This window comes from Lepus europaeus, chromosome 6 (assembly GCF_033115175.1).
Source record: "Lepus europaeus isolate LE1 chromosome 6, mLepTim1.pri, whole genome shotgun sequence".
Classification (NCBI taxonomy): Eukaryota; Metazoa; Chordata; class Mammalia; order Lagomorpha; family Leporidae; genus Lepus; species Lepus europaeus.
Window position 1 is genome coordinate 79,889,161 of NC_084832.1, and position 13,330 is coordinate 79,902,490.

The 13,330-nt window shown below is 47.5% G+C and overlaps 1 protein-coding gene across 1 annotated transcript in view; it reads left to right on the forward strand.

The window, feature by feature from the left end:
* Positions 1-13,330, forward strand: part of FLT3 (fms related receptor tyrosine kinase 3) — an 84,816-nt gene that overhangs the window by 63,962 nt on the left and 7,524 nt on the right. The window contains exons 17-23 of the mRNA XM_062194435.1: positions 969-1,122; positions 3,512-3,594; positions 5,390-5,517; positions 6,860-6,982; positions 11,287-11,398; positions 11,736-11,835; positions 12,076-12,181. Coding sequence (XP_062050419.1) covers positions 969-1,122; positions 3,512-3,594; positions 5,390-5,517; positions 6,860-6,982; positions 11,287-11,398; positions 11,736-11,835; positions 12,076-12,181 — 806 coding nt within the window. The remainder of the gene's footprint in view (positions 1-968; positions 1,123-3,511; positions 3,595-5,389; positions 5,518-6,859; positions 6,983-11,286; positions 11,399-11,735; positions 11,836-12,075; positions 12,182-13,330) is intronic.

The following is a 13,330-nucleotide window of genomic DNA, read 5'->3' on the forward strand; positions in this document are numbered from 1 at the left end:
TGCAGGGACGTGTTGTGGTCTCTCTGCTTCCCCTCCTGCTGTGGAGGTGGCATCAATACAGTGGTGCAAACAGTTACAGATCTTGGTCACTGCTCCAATTGGGTTGCCTTTGTATACCAGAGTAATTTCGAGAAGCTACTGGAAAAATGAAATTAAAGAGTTAACTTTTTTTTTTTTTTACAGGCAGAGTGGATAGTGAGAGAGAGAGACAGAGAGAGAGAGGTCTTCCTTTGCCGTTGGTTCACCCTCTAATGGCCACTGTGGCTGGCGCATCGCGCTGATCCGAAGCCAGGAGCCAGGTGCTTTCTCCTGGTCTCCCATGCAGATGCAGGGCCCAATGACTTGGGCCATCCTCCACTGCCTTCCCGGGCCATAGCAGAGAGCTGGCCTGGAAGAGGGGCAACCAGGATAGAATCCGGTGCCCCGACCGGGACTAGAACCCGGTGTGCCGGCGCCGCAAGGCGAAGGATTAGCCTGTTAAGCCACGGCGCCGGCCAAAGAGTTAACTTTGAAATCCATGCATGACCTTTTGGAGACCCCTCATGTACTTGGATTTCAAAACTACTTTACACCCGAATAAGCTTCTCTTTGCATTTAATTTGCCGTGAACTTTTTGAAGTGCCAACATAAGTCGTAGCCAAGGCAAGAGGTTGAACTGTGTTTCCTAGCATCTGCTGGGGGCATGCTTTGTGGTTCTCTCACTTCTGCCTAGAAATATCCAAATGATGTGCCTACGAGTGTCATTCCTTCTAGGACAGCAGGCCTGGGGACGGGACCAAAAGGAGAGGAAAAGAGAAAAATGCTAAGGCTGAATTTAAATACAAGAAGAAATAGGCTCCCGAAAAAGTTGTAGTGTTCCCAAATCCAGGGAGACCCAAACTCTCATGGAATGTGTCATCTGCTTACACAGATTTCTGGGGGAAAAAAAAGTATCAGTATATCTGTAATTGAAACTGTAACTATTTCAGGACCAATTTACTTGATTTTTGAATATTGTTGCTATGGTGATCTCCTCAACTATCTAAGAAGTAAAAGAGAAAAATTTCACAGGACGTGGACTGAGATTTTCAAGGAACACAACTTCAGTTTCTACCCCACTTTCCAGTCGCATCCAAATGCCAGGTAAGCCGGTTGAGCCTCCAGAGTGACCAGTTGTGAGAGGGACTCGGGTGTGATGCGGAACACCTGCCACGGATGCAGGTCCACAAGCACACGTGACTTTCAGGGTCTGGGGCCCAGAGGAGCGCTCCCCTCATCCCCCACAGCTCTGCTCCCCATGGTGTCAGTTGCACCTGGCCAACTGTGGTCCAAAAACATTAAATGAAAACTTCCAGAAAAGACAACTGCTACGTTTTAAATAACAGCGTGTTGTTATAATTGTCCTATTTTATTATAGTTACTTTAATCTCTTACTGGGTTTAATTTATAAATTTTATCATAGGTATGTATGTATGCATAGGAAAAAACAGTCTAGGTGGGATTTTTTTTTTTTTTTTTTTTTTGACAGGCAGAGCGAATAGTGAGAGAGAGAGACAGAGAGAAAGGTCTTCCTTTTTGCCATTGGTTCACCCTCCAATGGCCGCCGCGGCCGGCGCATCTCGCTGATCCGAAGCCAGGAGCCAGGTGCTTCTCCTGGTCTCCCATGTGGGTGCAGGGCCCAAGGACTTGGGCCATCTTCCACTGCCTTCCCGGGCCATAGCAGAGAACTGGCCTGGAAGAGGAGCAACCGGGATAGAATCCGGCGCCCCAACCAGGACTAGAACCCGGTGTGCTGGCGCTGCAAGGTGGAGGATTAGCCTGTTAAGCCACGGTGCCGGCCTGGGATTTGGTTTTATCTGTGGTTTCAAACGTCCGCTGGGGTTCTTGGAATGCATCTCCCATGGGAAAGGGGTGACCTCTAGTTTCCCTGTAGATGTGGATCCCTTCCCTTGAGAGCAAGGACTTCGGCTAAGTCAGCCTGACTCCATGTGTGCCTATGTCACACCCTGGGTACATGCTGGTCTGGGGAAAATTGTCTTACCGAATTCTTCAAAGACTCCTGGCTGCTACATGGGTACAGGTGGAAAGAAGGAGAACCTTTCCCAAGGTCCTTGGCATATTTTGTAGAGAGTAGCCCAGGTCCTAGGGCCACTGCACAGAACAGCTCTAAACTCATAGACTGGATTTGGAAATATTAGGAGGAATTGATCGCCAAGGGCTATGTCCCAACTAAAGCCATAGTGTCTGTCATTGGGCTTGGCGGTGTGTCTCCTGCCATCCGCAGAGATCCTGAGTGTGACCCGGTCCTGATGAGGATTTATCATTTTAGCAAGCACAGGTGAGAGCTCTAGGAGTTTAGCGAGATGCTTTCCCCATCCTTGAACTTCATGATAATGACTTGAGCACAATGGCTCTTCAGCGTCTTTCTCTGAGTGGACTCCGGGCATGCTACTGGAATAATTCCCCACGCCGCAGCGCGCTCTATCCCCATAACCCAGGCGACAGCTCCCCCTCGTTCAGAAAGCATATTTCTGCATCAGACCCTTTGGTTTTCACTGCGGCCTTTTGGGGAGGGTGAGTCTGAGATTCCCAGCTCTGTTTTCTGAGAATGTTGCATTTCAGTGTAGGCCACTGGCTTGCAAGGTCTGAGACAGAGACCCAGGCTGTTCGAAGTCACAAGACCCCAGGGAGGTCCCCGTGCACACCCGGGAGCTCTTGCTCAGCACTGGCTCGGAACCGTCACAGCATCCCCCTCTACCCTCCTTTCTCAGATCATTGTCTGGGACTGAGAAAGCTCGCCAATGCCACACACGTTCCAGAACACACAGAGACTGTCCCAGTGGGTCAGAAGTGTGTGACCAGCACTCTGTGGTCACGAGTTAGCGCCTTTGGTTTATTCTCATCTCTGGGGGTGTTAAATGCCTGACGCAATTCACTGTGGAGTATCTGTGGTCTGAAAGCGTGACAGCATTCTTCAAAGCTATTGAAACGGTCCACTGTGGTGAACGTGTATGTAGGAATCAATCATGAGCATTCCATAGGGTTCACCTTAAAAGATGTTTCGTTATTACTGCTTGGTAATCTCACCAAGGCAATGAGCTTTCCAAAGGCCAACTTGAAAAATGAAGCATGAGAGAGTACTGGCAGGTCTCTCTCGGAGATCTGGATTCCACGAGCTTTGGGAAGGAAAGCAGGCTGCGTTTGGAAGATGAGGAATGGGGCGTGCGTCTCGTTCCATTCTTCATTAGCTTTGCGATGCCAGCCAGTTGTGTCTATATCACAAGCCTCATTTCTCTTTCATAAAATGCAACTCGAACGCCCAGCGCAGAAGGTGTAGCGAGGATCAGGTGAGGCCCTTTGGGAGCTGTGAGATTCCAGGCCTCTCAGGGGTGCTGTATTCCACCTAGACTGGTGAGCCCTGTGACACTGAGGTTTCCAGTGGGAACAAAAAAGGTGGGCGAGTTGACAGTGGGCTTCCAATTAGAAAACCCATTTACAATTGGACTCCACTTCTTTTTTTTTTCTTCCATAGTATGCCTGGTTCAAGAGAAGTTCAGATACACCAGGAGCTGGACCAGAGCTCGGGGTTGAATGGGAATTCATTTCACTCTGAAGGTAGCATTTTATTCTAATTCATTGTACTTTAAAATGAAAATGGATACAAGAATTTTGCATTAGCTATTTTTAAAAAGTGTGTAAAGACAAGAAATATTTTCTTCTTTGCTAACTGTCAATGATAGGCTTTTTTTTTTTTAAAGATTTATTTAATTGAAAGGCAGAGTTGCAGAGAGGTGGAGGTAGAGAGATCTTCCATCCACTGGTTTACTCTCCAAATAGCCGCAATAGCTGGAGCTGGGGCGATTTGAAGCCAGGATCCAGGAGCTTCTTCCAGGACTCCCACATGGGGTGCAGGAGTCCAAACACTTGGACCATCTTCTGTTGCTTTTCCAGGCAATTAACAGGGAGGGGGATTGCAAGTGGAGCAGCCGGATCTCCAACCAGTGCCCGTATGGGATGCATGTGTATTTGCTTTAAAACTAACTAAAAGCTGATTGTTTCTATATTGAGAATCACCTATCAGTGGTGGACAAACACTGAAGACTATTTTATTTGGTGAAGTTATTCTTTCTCTAACGTCATCAGAGTTCTTATTACCTGCTAAGTGAGACAGACAAGTTCTGAACTGAGACGGAGGCTGGGGTGACTTCCGGTTCCTTTCTGGCTGGATGACTTTGGGTTAGTCATTCAGCCATCCTGAGTAACAAATTTCTCATTCATATAACAGGCCTAACAGTGTTCCTGGCTTGATAAAATGGGGTAAACACTGGGTGTCCATTCTTTTCCCAATGTGATAAAACTCCCTGGGGCAAAAAAAAAAAGGGGGGGGGGCATCTAAAACTCCTGACAAATGGGGAAGCCATCTGCCATCAAAGAAGTTAGGGAATTTCTCACTGAGCAAAGAGAATCTTTCTAGAGCCTTCCTGGCCCTCTGTGATTCTCCAAGCAAACAAGCCAGGAAAATGAGGTGACGGTATCATACGCACATCTCGGCGTCTCCTAAAAGACAAAGCTGCCAGAGAGCGAGTGTGGAGATCTTAACTGGCCTGATGTGCCCTTCTAGAACCGGACAACCCGTCATCATGTACGCGTTCCCATGAGCTGAGCAGAGGTGGTTGGTTTTATGGACAGAGACAGACCAAAGAAAGAAGAAAAAAGAACCACTGGGTCCTTGCAAAGTGATGAGGGCAGAGAGTGAATAACTGATGGAGGAGCTGGAGCTTAGCTTAGCAGCTGGGAGTTGCGCCCCACAGTGGAGTACCTGGTTGGGTTCCCGACTGCAGCTTCCTAATGTGGGCCCTGGGAGGCAGCAGGTAATGGCTCAAGTCGCTGGGCTTCTGCCACCCACAGGGCAGAGCTGGGTTGAATTCCCTGCTCCTAGCTTGCATTCTAACCCAGCCTCGGATGTTGTAGGCATTTGGGGAGTGAACAGGTAATTGGGAGCTCTCTGATTGTTTACCTCTCTAAAAAATTAAAAAAACATTTTTTTTTTAAATAACTGGCTAACTTCAGGTTACTCCAGGTTACCTTTTTCATAAGGATTAAAGTGGAGGAAGCTTCACCACGGTGCGGCTGGAAACTGACCCATTTGGGAAATTTGGTTATTATCCTTCCTGATTCCTTGGAAGGTCAGATGGCTTAGTTTCGTCTTGGTGATGTGCAACTTTAGCGGAGGTCACACCATTTTGGTTGGATCTGCTGAGCCTAGGGCAGGAGCTTGGTCCGAACCAGCAGTGTTATTTAACACAGCTAACTCATCGGTCTGAGGCTCTAATAACCTTCTTCTCATGGACACTGAATAGGGTCACTTCTTAGCATTTCCGCAACAATGAAGCCTGATTCTCTTTTATAGATGAAATTGAATACGAAAACCAAAAAAGGCTGGAAGAGGAGGAGGACTTGAATGTGCTCACATTTGAAGATCTTCTTTGCTTTGCATATCAAGTTGCCAAAGGAATGGAATTTCTGGAATTTAAGTCGGTAAGCACCTCTTAAAGAAAAATAAACTGACGCAAAATAAACTGGATAGATAATTTTGAAAAAGAGATGAGCTTGTATTTTTTCTTGGTTGTTTTGACTTGCATCTGTTAGAGTCTTTCTTGCTGTTGGAACCTCAGCTTTTGACTAATTGTAGCAGACAGGCCCACGAGCCCTTTTTAGAAAAGTGCCAGCCCTTCCCGGCTGTCCTACATGCCCTGGCAAATCCAGGGCAAAAACTCAAGGTAAGAAGTCCTTGCAAATGACCACTCACAATGTAATACAGCATCACCATTCCCACCTCAGACAGCTGCTCAGGTTGTGCACTGCACGTGGGCATTGACCCAGGGGCTGACCTGGATCTGCTGCACTTGTGGAGCCGGCCACCTGGCCATCTTTGATTCTGAAATAAGAGATTGGGGTGATGGGGTTGGTTCCCAGGCTTGAATGCAAAGGCCCCGGGAGGGGAGAGTGCAGAGAGAGAGATTGCAACCCTTGGGAAAGAGACAAGCAGGGAGCCCCAGAGCAACAGGAGGAAACAGGAGCCAGTCAGGCAGAGTTCACTGAGGAATGACCTGAGCCAGGGGTGGGAGCTGGCCAAAGACTCAAATCAGAGGTCAAATCAGACTGAGGCTGGAGTGTCACCAGGCTGGTCACACAGGGTGGGGCCTGAGCAGTCTGGACCGACAGGTAGAAGGGGGATGAGGTGGGCTGCAGGGGCTGGCGGTAGAAAGCCCGAAGAGCCAACGCCAGCAGGGCAGGGCAGAGCTCCAAGGATGGCGGTGCTGTGGGTCTGCTTGGATGCCTTTGCCTCTCTGTGGTGAGGACCGAGGGCATCCTGCAGACCTTTGCCACCAATGCCGAGTTCCTTGGGTGCTCCCCCTGTCACAGGCCAGGCCCCTTGGGTTCACGGGACCCCTCTCAGTTCAGGGACTCCCGCTAATGCCAAACCCATTTTGAGTCTCCCCTCCCGGCTGAGTATTTCCTTGGATGTTCCCTCCTTTTGCTTCCTAAAGCAATTTGACAGCCCAATAAAGGCGTGGGTCTTAAGGCTCACCCCAAGCGCGGCGGGGACAGCCGCTCCAGGAGGCTCCTGGTTGTGTCTCTTCCTTCTAGCGAGTTAGGATACCCAGACTGGGTTTGGTTTTCCTTCTGAGAGCCTCTCCCCTAGGTTGCTCGGGCCACAGCCCAGATGGTGAAGACCTATGGCACGCATCTGGGTGACTGCTCAGAGCCCAGCCACGGGAAGAGACCACCTGCCCTCTGGAACCTGCCCTGTGGGTGGAAGATGGTCCTGGGTGATGGAATCCAACAGCAAATAACACTGCCATCTCCCTCTCTGCAGTGTGTGCACAGGGACCTGGCGGCCCGGAACGTGCTTGTCACCCACGGCAAGCTGGTGAAGATCTGTGATTTTGGACTGGCGCGTGACATCATGAGCGATTCCAACTACGTTGTGCGGGGCAACGTGAGCCTGCCTCTCCTTCCGCATGCGTACACTGCTCCTTTGCATTTTTGTCATGATTTTTGTCTGATCCTTTGGGTTTTTGTCGTGATTGTGGTCAATGCCGGCACTCGCAGTAGCATCTTTGATACACGGAGAAGTCCAACAAGCTCTCACAGCTGTTTGCTTAGGTGTCTCTGCAGTGTTGGGGGATGCTCCACCTCCAGCCAAAGCTGAGCAACGAAGCATCACCATCAATGCTTGGGCTAACTGGGAAGGCAGATGGACTGGGGGCCTTTGCATATGATCTCCATATGAAAAAAAACTCATTTGTTATATTTCTTTCAGTTTGCTGAGTTATAAGCTGAGTTATGTCTCCGATGATCAGAAAACCAGAGTTACAATACAGCATTAAGAGACTTCCAGCCCACATGTTAAATATTAAACATGCAATGGAAAAGGCACAAATGGGCAAGCATTGTGGCCCAGCAGTTGAGTCAGCCATTTGGGATGCCTGCATCTGTTATTGGAGTGTTAGGGCTTCAGTCCTGCCTCAGTCGCAATCCAGCTTCCTGCTAATGCTCATCTTGGGAGACAGCAGGTGGTGGCTCAAGTACTCCCTCCCACCCACGTGGGAGACTCAGATGGAGTTCAGGCTCCTGGCTTCAGCCGGGTGTGGCTCTAGCTGTTGTGGCTGTTTGGGAAGTGAACCAGTCAATGGAAGATATGATCTCTCTCTCTCTCTCTCTCTCTGCCTTTCAAGTAAATTTAAAAATTAAATAAATCTAAAAGAATTTTAAAAGGCACAATACATAGATATTATTGATATTCACCAATCACTGTTTACACAGGGGACTTACAACGTGACTGAATCTACTTGTTAGGAAACAAACCCAAAAGACAAATGTATTCTCTTCTTCTTTTTATTTAATGCCAGTTTTTATTTTAGTTTTCCCCTGAGATACCTTTTATTTAATGAGTACAAATTTCATAAGTACAACTTTAGGAATATAGTGATTCTTCCCACCATACCTGCCCTTCTACCCCAACTCCCACTCCACCTCCTCCTCCTCTCTCATTCCCAGTCCCATTCTCCATTAACATTCATTTTCAATTAACTTTATACACAGAAGACCAACTCTATACTAAGTAAAGATTTCAACAGTTGCAAACACATGCACACACACACACACACAAAACACTGAGAACAAGTTTTACAGTTAATTCTCATAAAACAACCTCACTGAGGACAGAAGTCTTGCATAGGAAGTAAGTGCCTAGTGACTTCTGTTTTTAATTTAACCATCAACACTCTTATGTATGATGTCAGTGATCATCTGAGGCTCTTGACATGAGCTGCCTAGGCTGTGGAAGCTTTTTGAACCCACAATCTCCATCGGTATTTAGACAAGGCCATAAGCAAAGTGGGAGTTCTCATCTCTCTTCAGAGAAAAGTACATCCTTCTTTGATGGTCCCTTCTTTCCACTGGAGTCTTACTCACAGAGATCATTCATGTAGGACATTTTTTGCCACAGTGTCTTGACTTTCCTAGATTGAAATGCTCTCATGGGTTTTTCAGGCAGACCAGAATGCCTTAAGGGCTGATTCTGAGATCAGAGTGCTATTTAAAGCAATTGTCATTCTATGAGTCTGCTGTGTGGACTGCTTCCCATGTTGGAGCATTCTCTCTTTTTAAATTCTATCTATTATCATTTCTAGACACTTAGTCATATTTATATGATCCCTTTAACATTTAATTCTATCTATATGTTCACTTTAACACTTAATATGATCACTTTAACAATTAAGATGGCATTTTTACCATGAAGTTTAATGGGATTTGGGGTCCCATGACAAGTTTTTAAACATACCCTTAGAAGTAAATTCATAGGAATGTATGCAGAACTATACAGCTTTACAGTTACAAACTTCTTCTTCCCTCTCTTATTCCCATTATTATTTTTTACTGGTATCTATTTTCAATTGACTTTATACACATATGATTGGCTCTGTTAAGTAAAGAGCTCAACAAATAGTATGAAGAAGAAAAAAAAACCAGATGTATTATTTTCGAAAGAACTGTGAGAACTCTCATATAATGGAATTGTGTAGTTGAAAAAATGTGGTTGTTAAGAATTACAACAGCAGGGGGTGATGTTTGGCATAGGGCTCAGCCATTCCTTGGGATGCCTGCAGCCATATTGGAGTCGAACTCCCATCTACACTCTCAATTCTAGTTTCCTATTAATATGGCTCGAGTACTTGGATCCCTGCCACCCTTGTGGGAGACCTGGATTAGATTCCCACCTCCTGGCTTCAGCTTGGCCCAGCCCTGGCTATTGAGAGCATTTTGGAGTGAACCAATGAATGGCAGATCTCTCTCTCTCTTTCCCTCTAGCCCTCGCTATGTCTGCCTTTCAAATAAATGAAATACATGATTTAAAGAAAAAAAAAAAAAAGATTTAGCACATCTGGATTTAAGCCCCTATTCCATTTCTTTTTGGTTATTCGTTTCTGGGATTTCTCTGCATTACTATCCCTGGTTGTGAAACAGTAATAACAAATGCAGATGTTGTGCTTACTGTGTGTGTTTACATATATTCATTCATTTAGTCCCCAGAGTAACTACTTTGTGAGTGAGAAAACCAAAGCACAAAAAAGTAGCGTGGCAGGTGGATTTGAACGTGGATAGTCTGAGCCTATCCACTAGGATAGAGTTTCCCATGAGGGCTCTGCACTCAGGTCCCAGCACTGGTGAGGGGGAAAACCAATGTGGAAGCACCGTGTCCAGGGTAGAAGTTTGTTTTCTTTCTTTTTTTTTTTTTTTTTAAGATTTATTTATTTATTTGAGAGGTAGAGTTACAGACAGTGAGAAGGAGAGACAGAAAGGTCTTCCGTCCACTGGTTCACTCCCCAAACAGCTGCAACAGCAAGAGCTGAGCTGATCCAAAGCCGGGGCCTCCTGTGGGTCTCCCATGCAGGTGCAGGGCCCAAGCACTTGGGCCACCTCCTACTGCTTTCCCAGGCCATAGCAGAGAGCTGGATCGGAAGTGGAGCAGCCGGGACTAAAACTGGCACCCATATGGGATGCCGGTGCCACAGGCAAAGGATTAACCTACCATGCCACAGTGTCGGCCCCCAGGGTAGAAGTTTCAATACTGTGAAAAATCAAATTACACTGTCTCTTCACAGGAATCCAATAATCATCTCCAGTCATTACAGCTGAAGACTTAAATATGATGACTGTTCAGATCTGATTATGCAGTTTCTCCTGCCAGCTGGCTGTCTCTCTTTTGAGAAGGCCAATTCCATTTAGAGCCTCAATCAACTCCTTTGATTAATCAAATCAACCAGACTAACCTGCCTGATTCAATTACTCATCATGTCGTGTGGGACTTAAACGAGTTCTGCCTTTCTTGATTTATTAATTTATTTGAAAGGCAGAGTTACAGAGAGAGAGAGAGAGAGAGAGAGAGAGAGAAAATCTCCCATCTGCTGGTTTACTCCCCAAATGACAGCAATGGCCAGGGCTGGGCTGATCCGAAGCCAGGAGCCTGGAACTCCATCCAGTTCTACCTTAGCCATCTTCCACTGCTTTCCCAGGTGCATTAGCAGGGAGCTAGATCAGAAGTGGAGTGGCTGGGACTCAAACTGGTGCCCATAGGGGATGCCAGCTCTTACTGTGCCCTAATTCTGGGCCCCTGAAAGTGTGGTGGGGTTCTTTCTTGAGCTTGGATTTTACTTGGTACATTCAGCATGTGTTGCGAAGGGCTTCTCAACCCATGAGAAAGAAAATCAGTACCAAATGCTCCAGCCCAGGGAGCTGTCCAGCCTGCGTCTTGATTCTCATTGGAGGCTGTGCTAAGTCACCACCCCCACCCTCAACACACAACACATGCATACTTTGATGCTATGGACAATTCTTAAAGCCACTAACACCAGCCTGAGCATGATGACATAAGCTTCACTTACTGCACACCCAGGACTGGCGCTTCTGCAGGCGCTCTTCTGAGAAGAGCTTTTAAAAAAGGTTCTACTTTCACCAGGACCCATTTAGCCCCAGGTGACCACTTGACTGCTCCATAAAGGCAGTGGGTACCCCCAGCCAACTGAACCACTCCCAAGCACAAGACGAGTTTGGAAGAAATGTGTACTTTCGGGCCACAATGACTAGAATATTAATTTGCCAGTGGCAGACTCTCCCGCTTGAGAAATGCAATTTTCCCTCGGAGGCATGCAGGGTGGCCTTGGGAAGACAGTGCATTTTGTCACCTCACCACCAAGATTTATGTCTTGTTCTCCACCTGCTCTCCCCTGGTTCCCGTAGGCGCGTCTGCCCATCAAATGGATGGCTCCGGAGAGCTTGTTTGAAGGCATCTACACCATTAAGAGTGACGTCTGGTCCTACGGAATACTGCTCTGGGAAATCTTTTCCCTCGGTACGTGCCCTGGCTGGCCTCCTGGGCTCTGGGTTTCACACTCTTGGCTCCTTTGGTGCCCGCCCCCAATCTCCACCTCCTAAGTCAGAGTGGGTGAACCAATGGCTCCCTGCTCTTAGTTCTGCGGCACCATCTGCCACTCCGTGTTTTCCTTGTCTCTGTCTGTAGGTCTGTCAGCTCTGCTGCTCTCCAGCCTGCTTGGGAGCAGGAGCCATGTGTTTTTTTCCCAGTTGCTGCCTCCCTGCCAAGCATGGACTGGCACCTGGGGACTCTCCATTGCTATTTATTGACTGAATGCACACACAAGCAAATGTCGTGTCACTCCCATTTTCCCCAGGTGTGAATCCTTACCCTGGAATTCCGGTGGACGCCAACTTCTATAAACTCATTCAGAGTGGATTTAAGATGGATCAGCCTTTTTATGCCACAGAAGAAATGTGAGTTGGACTCACACCACAGCTGATACCACAGCTTTCCTCTCCGTCTCTCCTTAACGCCGTGATGCCTTCCTGCTCATCCACTAACCCCTCCTTTCTGAGTTCAGAACACAGTAGAGTCCTTGCCACAAACCAAATGTGCCGGAAGCCACTAACTGGGCAGCCACAATTGGTGGGGAAGGGTCCCTGTTGCTTCGCCCACGCTTGCTCACCTTGGCCCTTGTTCTGTGACTTTCACAGATACTTCATCATGCAGTCCTGCTGGGCTTTTGACTCCAGGAAGCGGCCGTCCTTCCCGAACCTGACTTCGTTTTTAGGGTGTCAGCTGGCAGACGCGGAGGAAGCGGTATGTAGCAGCCAGGACTTCGTAGGGCATCATTGTAAAGGAAACCCGCCACTTCAGACGCTCACTGCTTCCTAGGAACTCAGGGCACAAAGTGGCTTTTCTCACCACGATTCGTTCTGGGTGCACTCTGAAAGTTGTGTGGCGTGAGATGTTTAAATATGATAAGTGTTTGCAGAAACAATACTTTCCTTTAGATTTCAGCCAGTTGGGTGACAAATGAAAAGCTCCTGTGGAGGTGCTTGGAACAGCAGTCCACTTGCAGGCCAGCGCCATGGCACAGTAGGTTAATCTTCCTCCTGAGGCACTGGCATCCCATATGGACACTGGTTCGAGTCCCAGCTGCTCCTATTCTGATCCAGCTCTCTGCTGTGGCCTGGGAAAGCGGTAGAAGATGGCCCAAGTACTTGAGCCCCTGCCCCCGCATGGGAGATCTGAGGAAGCTCCTGGCCCCTGGCTTTGGATTGGCACAGCTCCAGCCATTGTGGCCGTTTGGGGAGTGAATCAGCAGATGGAAGACCTTTCTCTCTGTCTCTCCCTCTCTCTGTAACAGTGCCTCCCAAATAAATAAATAAAATCTTAAAGAAAAAAAATGCTGCTTGCAACACCCATTTCACGTATCAAAGTGCGGGGTTTGAGTCCTGGTTCATCTTCTTATTCCAGCTTCTTGCTAATATTGCAGACAAGTAGTAAGCTCAAGTGGTTGGATTCCTGCCACCCACATGGGCGCCCAGTCCAGCCTGGCTCTGGTGGGCATTTAGGTTGTAAACCAGCAGCTGGAGATCTCTTTCTCTATCTATCTCCAGTTCTCTGTTTTCCAAAAAAGTAAAAAGAAATGAATACAAATGTAAAAGCTCTTAAGTGTCCACTTACATAAAACTCAAGCCCTGGCTTTCAAATGCCACTGACTGTCCTCATTCAACACAAGGCATGACTATGGGATAATCATGTAATGTAGAGTGAGAGCATCCACGCATCAGCCCTGCCGCCCCACCTCCTAACAGCTGTGCCCATTACTGCCAGTGGCTTTACTTCTCTGGGCCTCAGTTTTCTTATCTGTAAAATGGGCTGTCTAGCTAGAGTAAACCATAAGCCTTAGGATCCTGGAATTACTTTGCTGAGTCTTTGCAACCCACACCATCTTTGCAACCC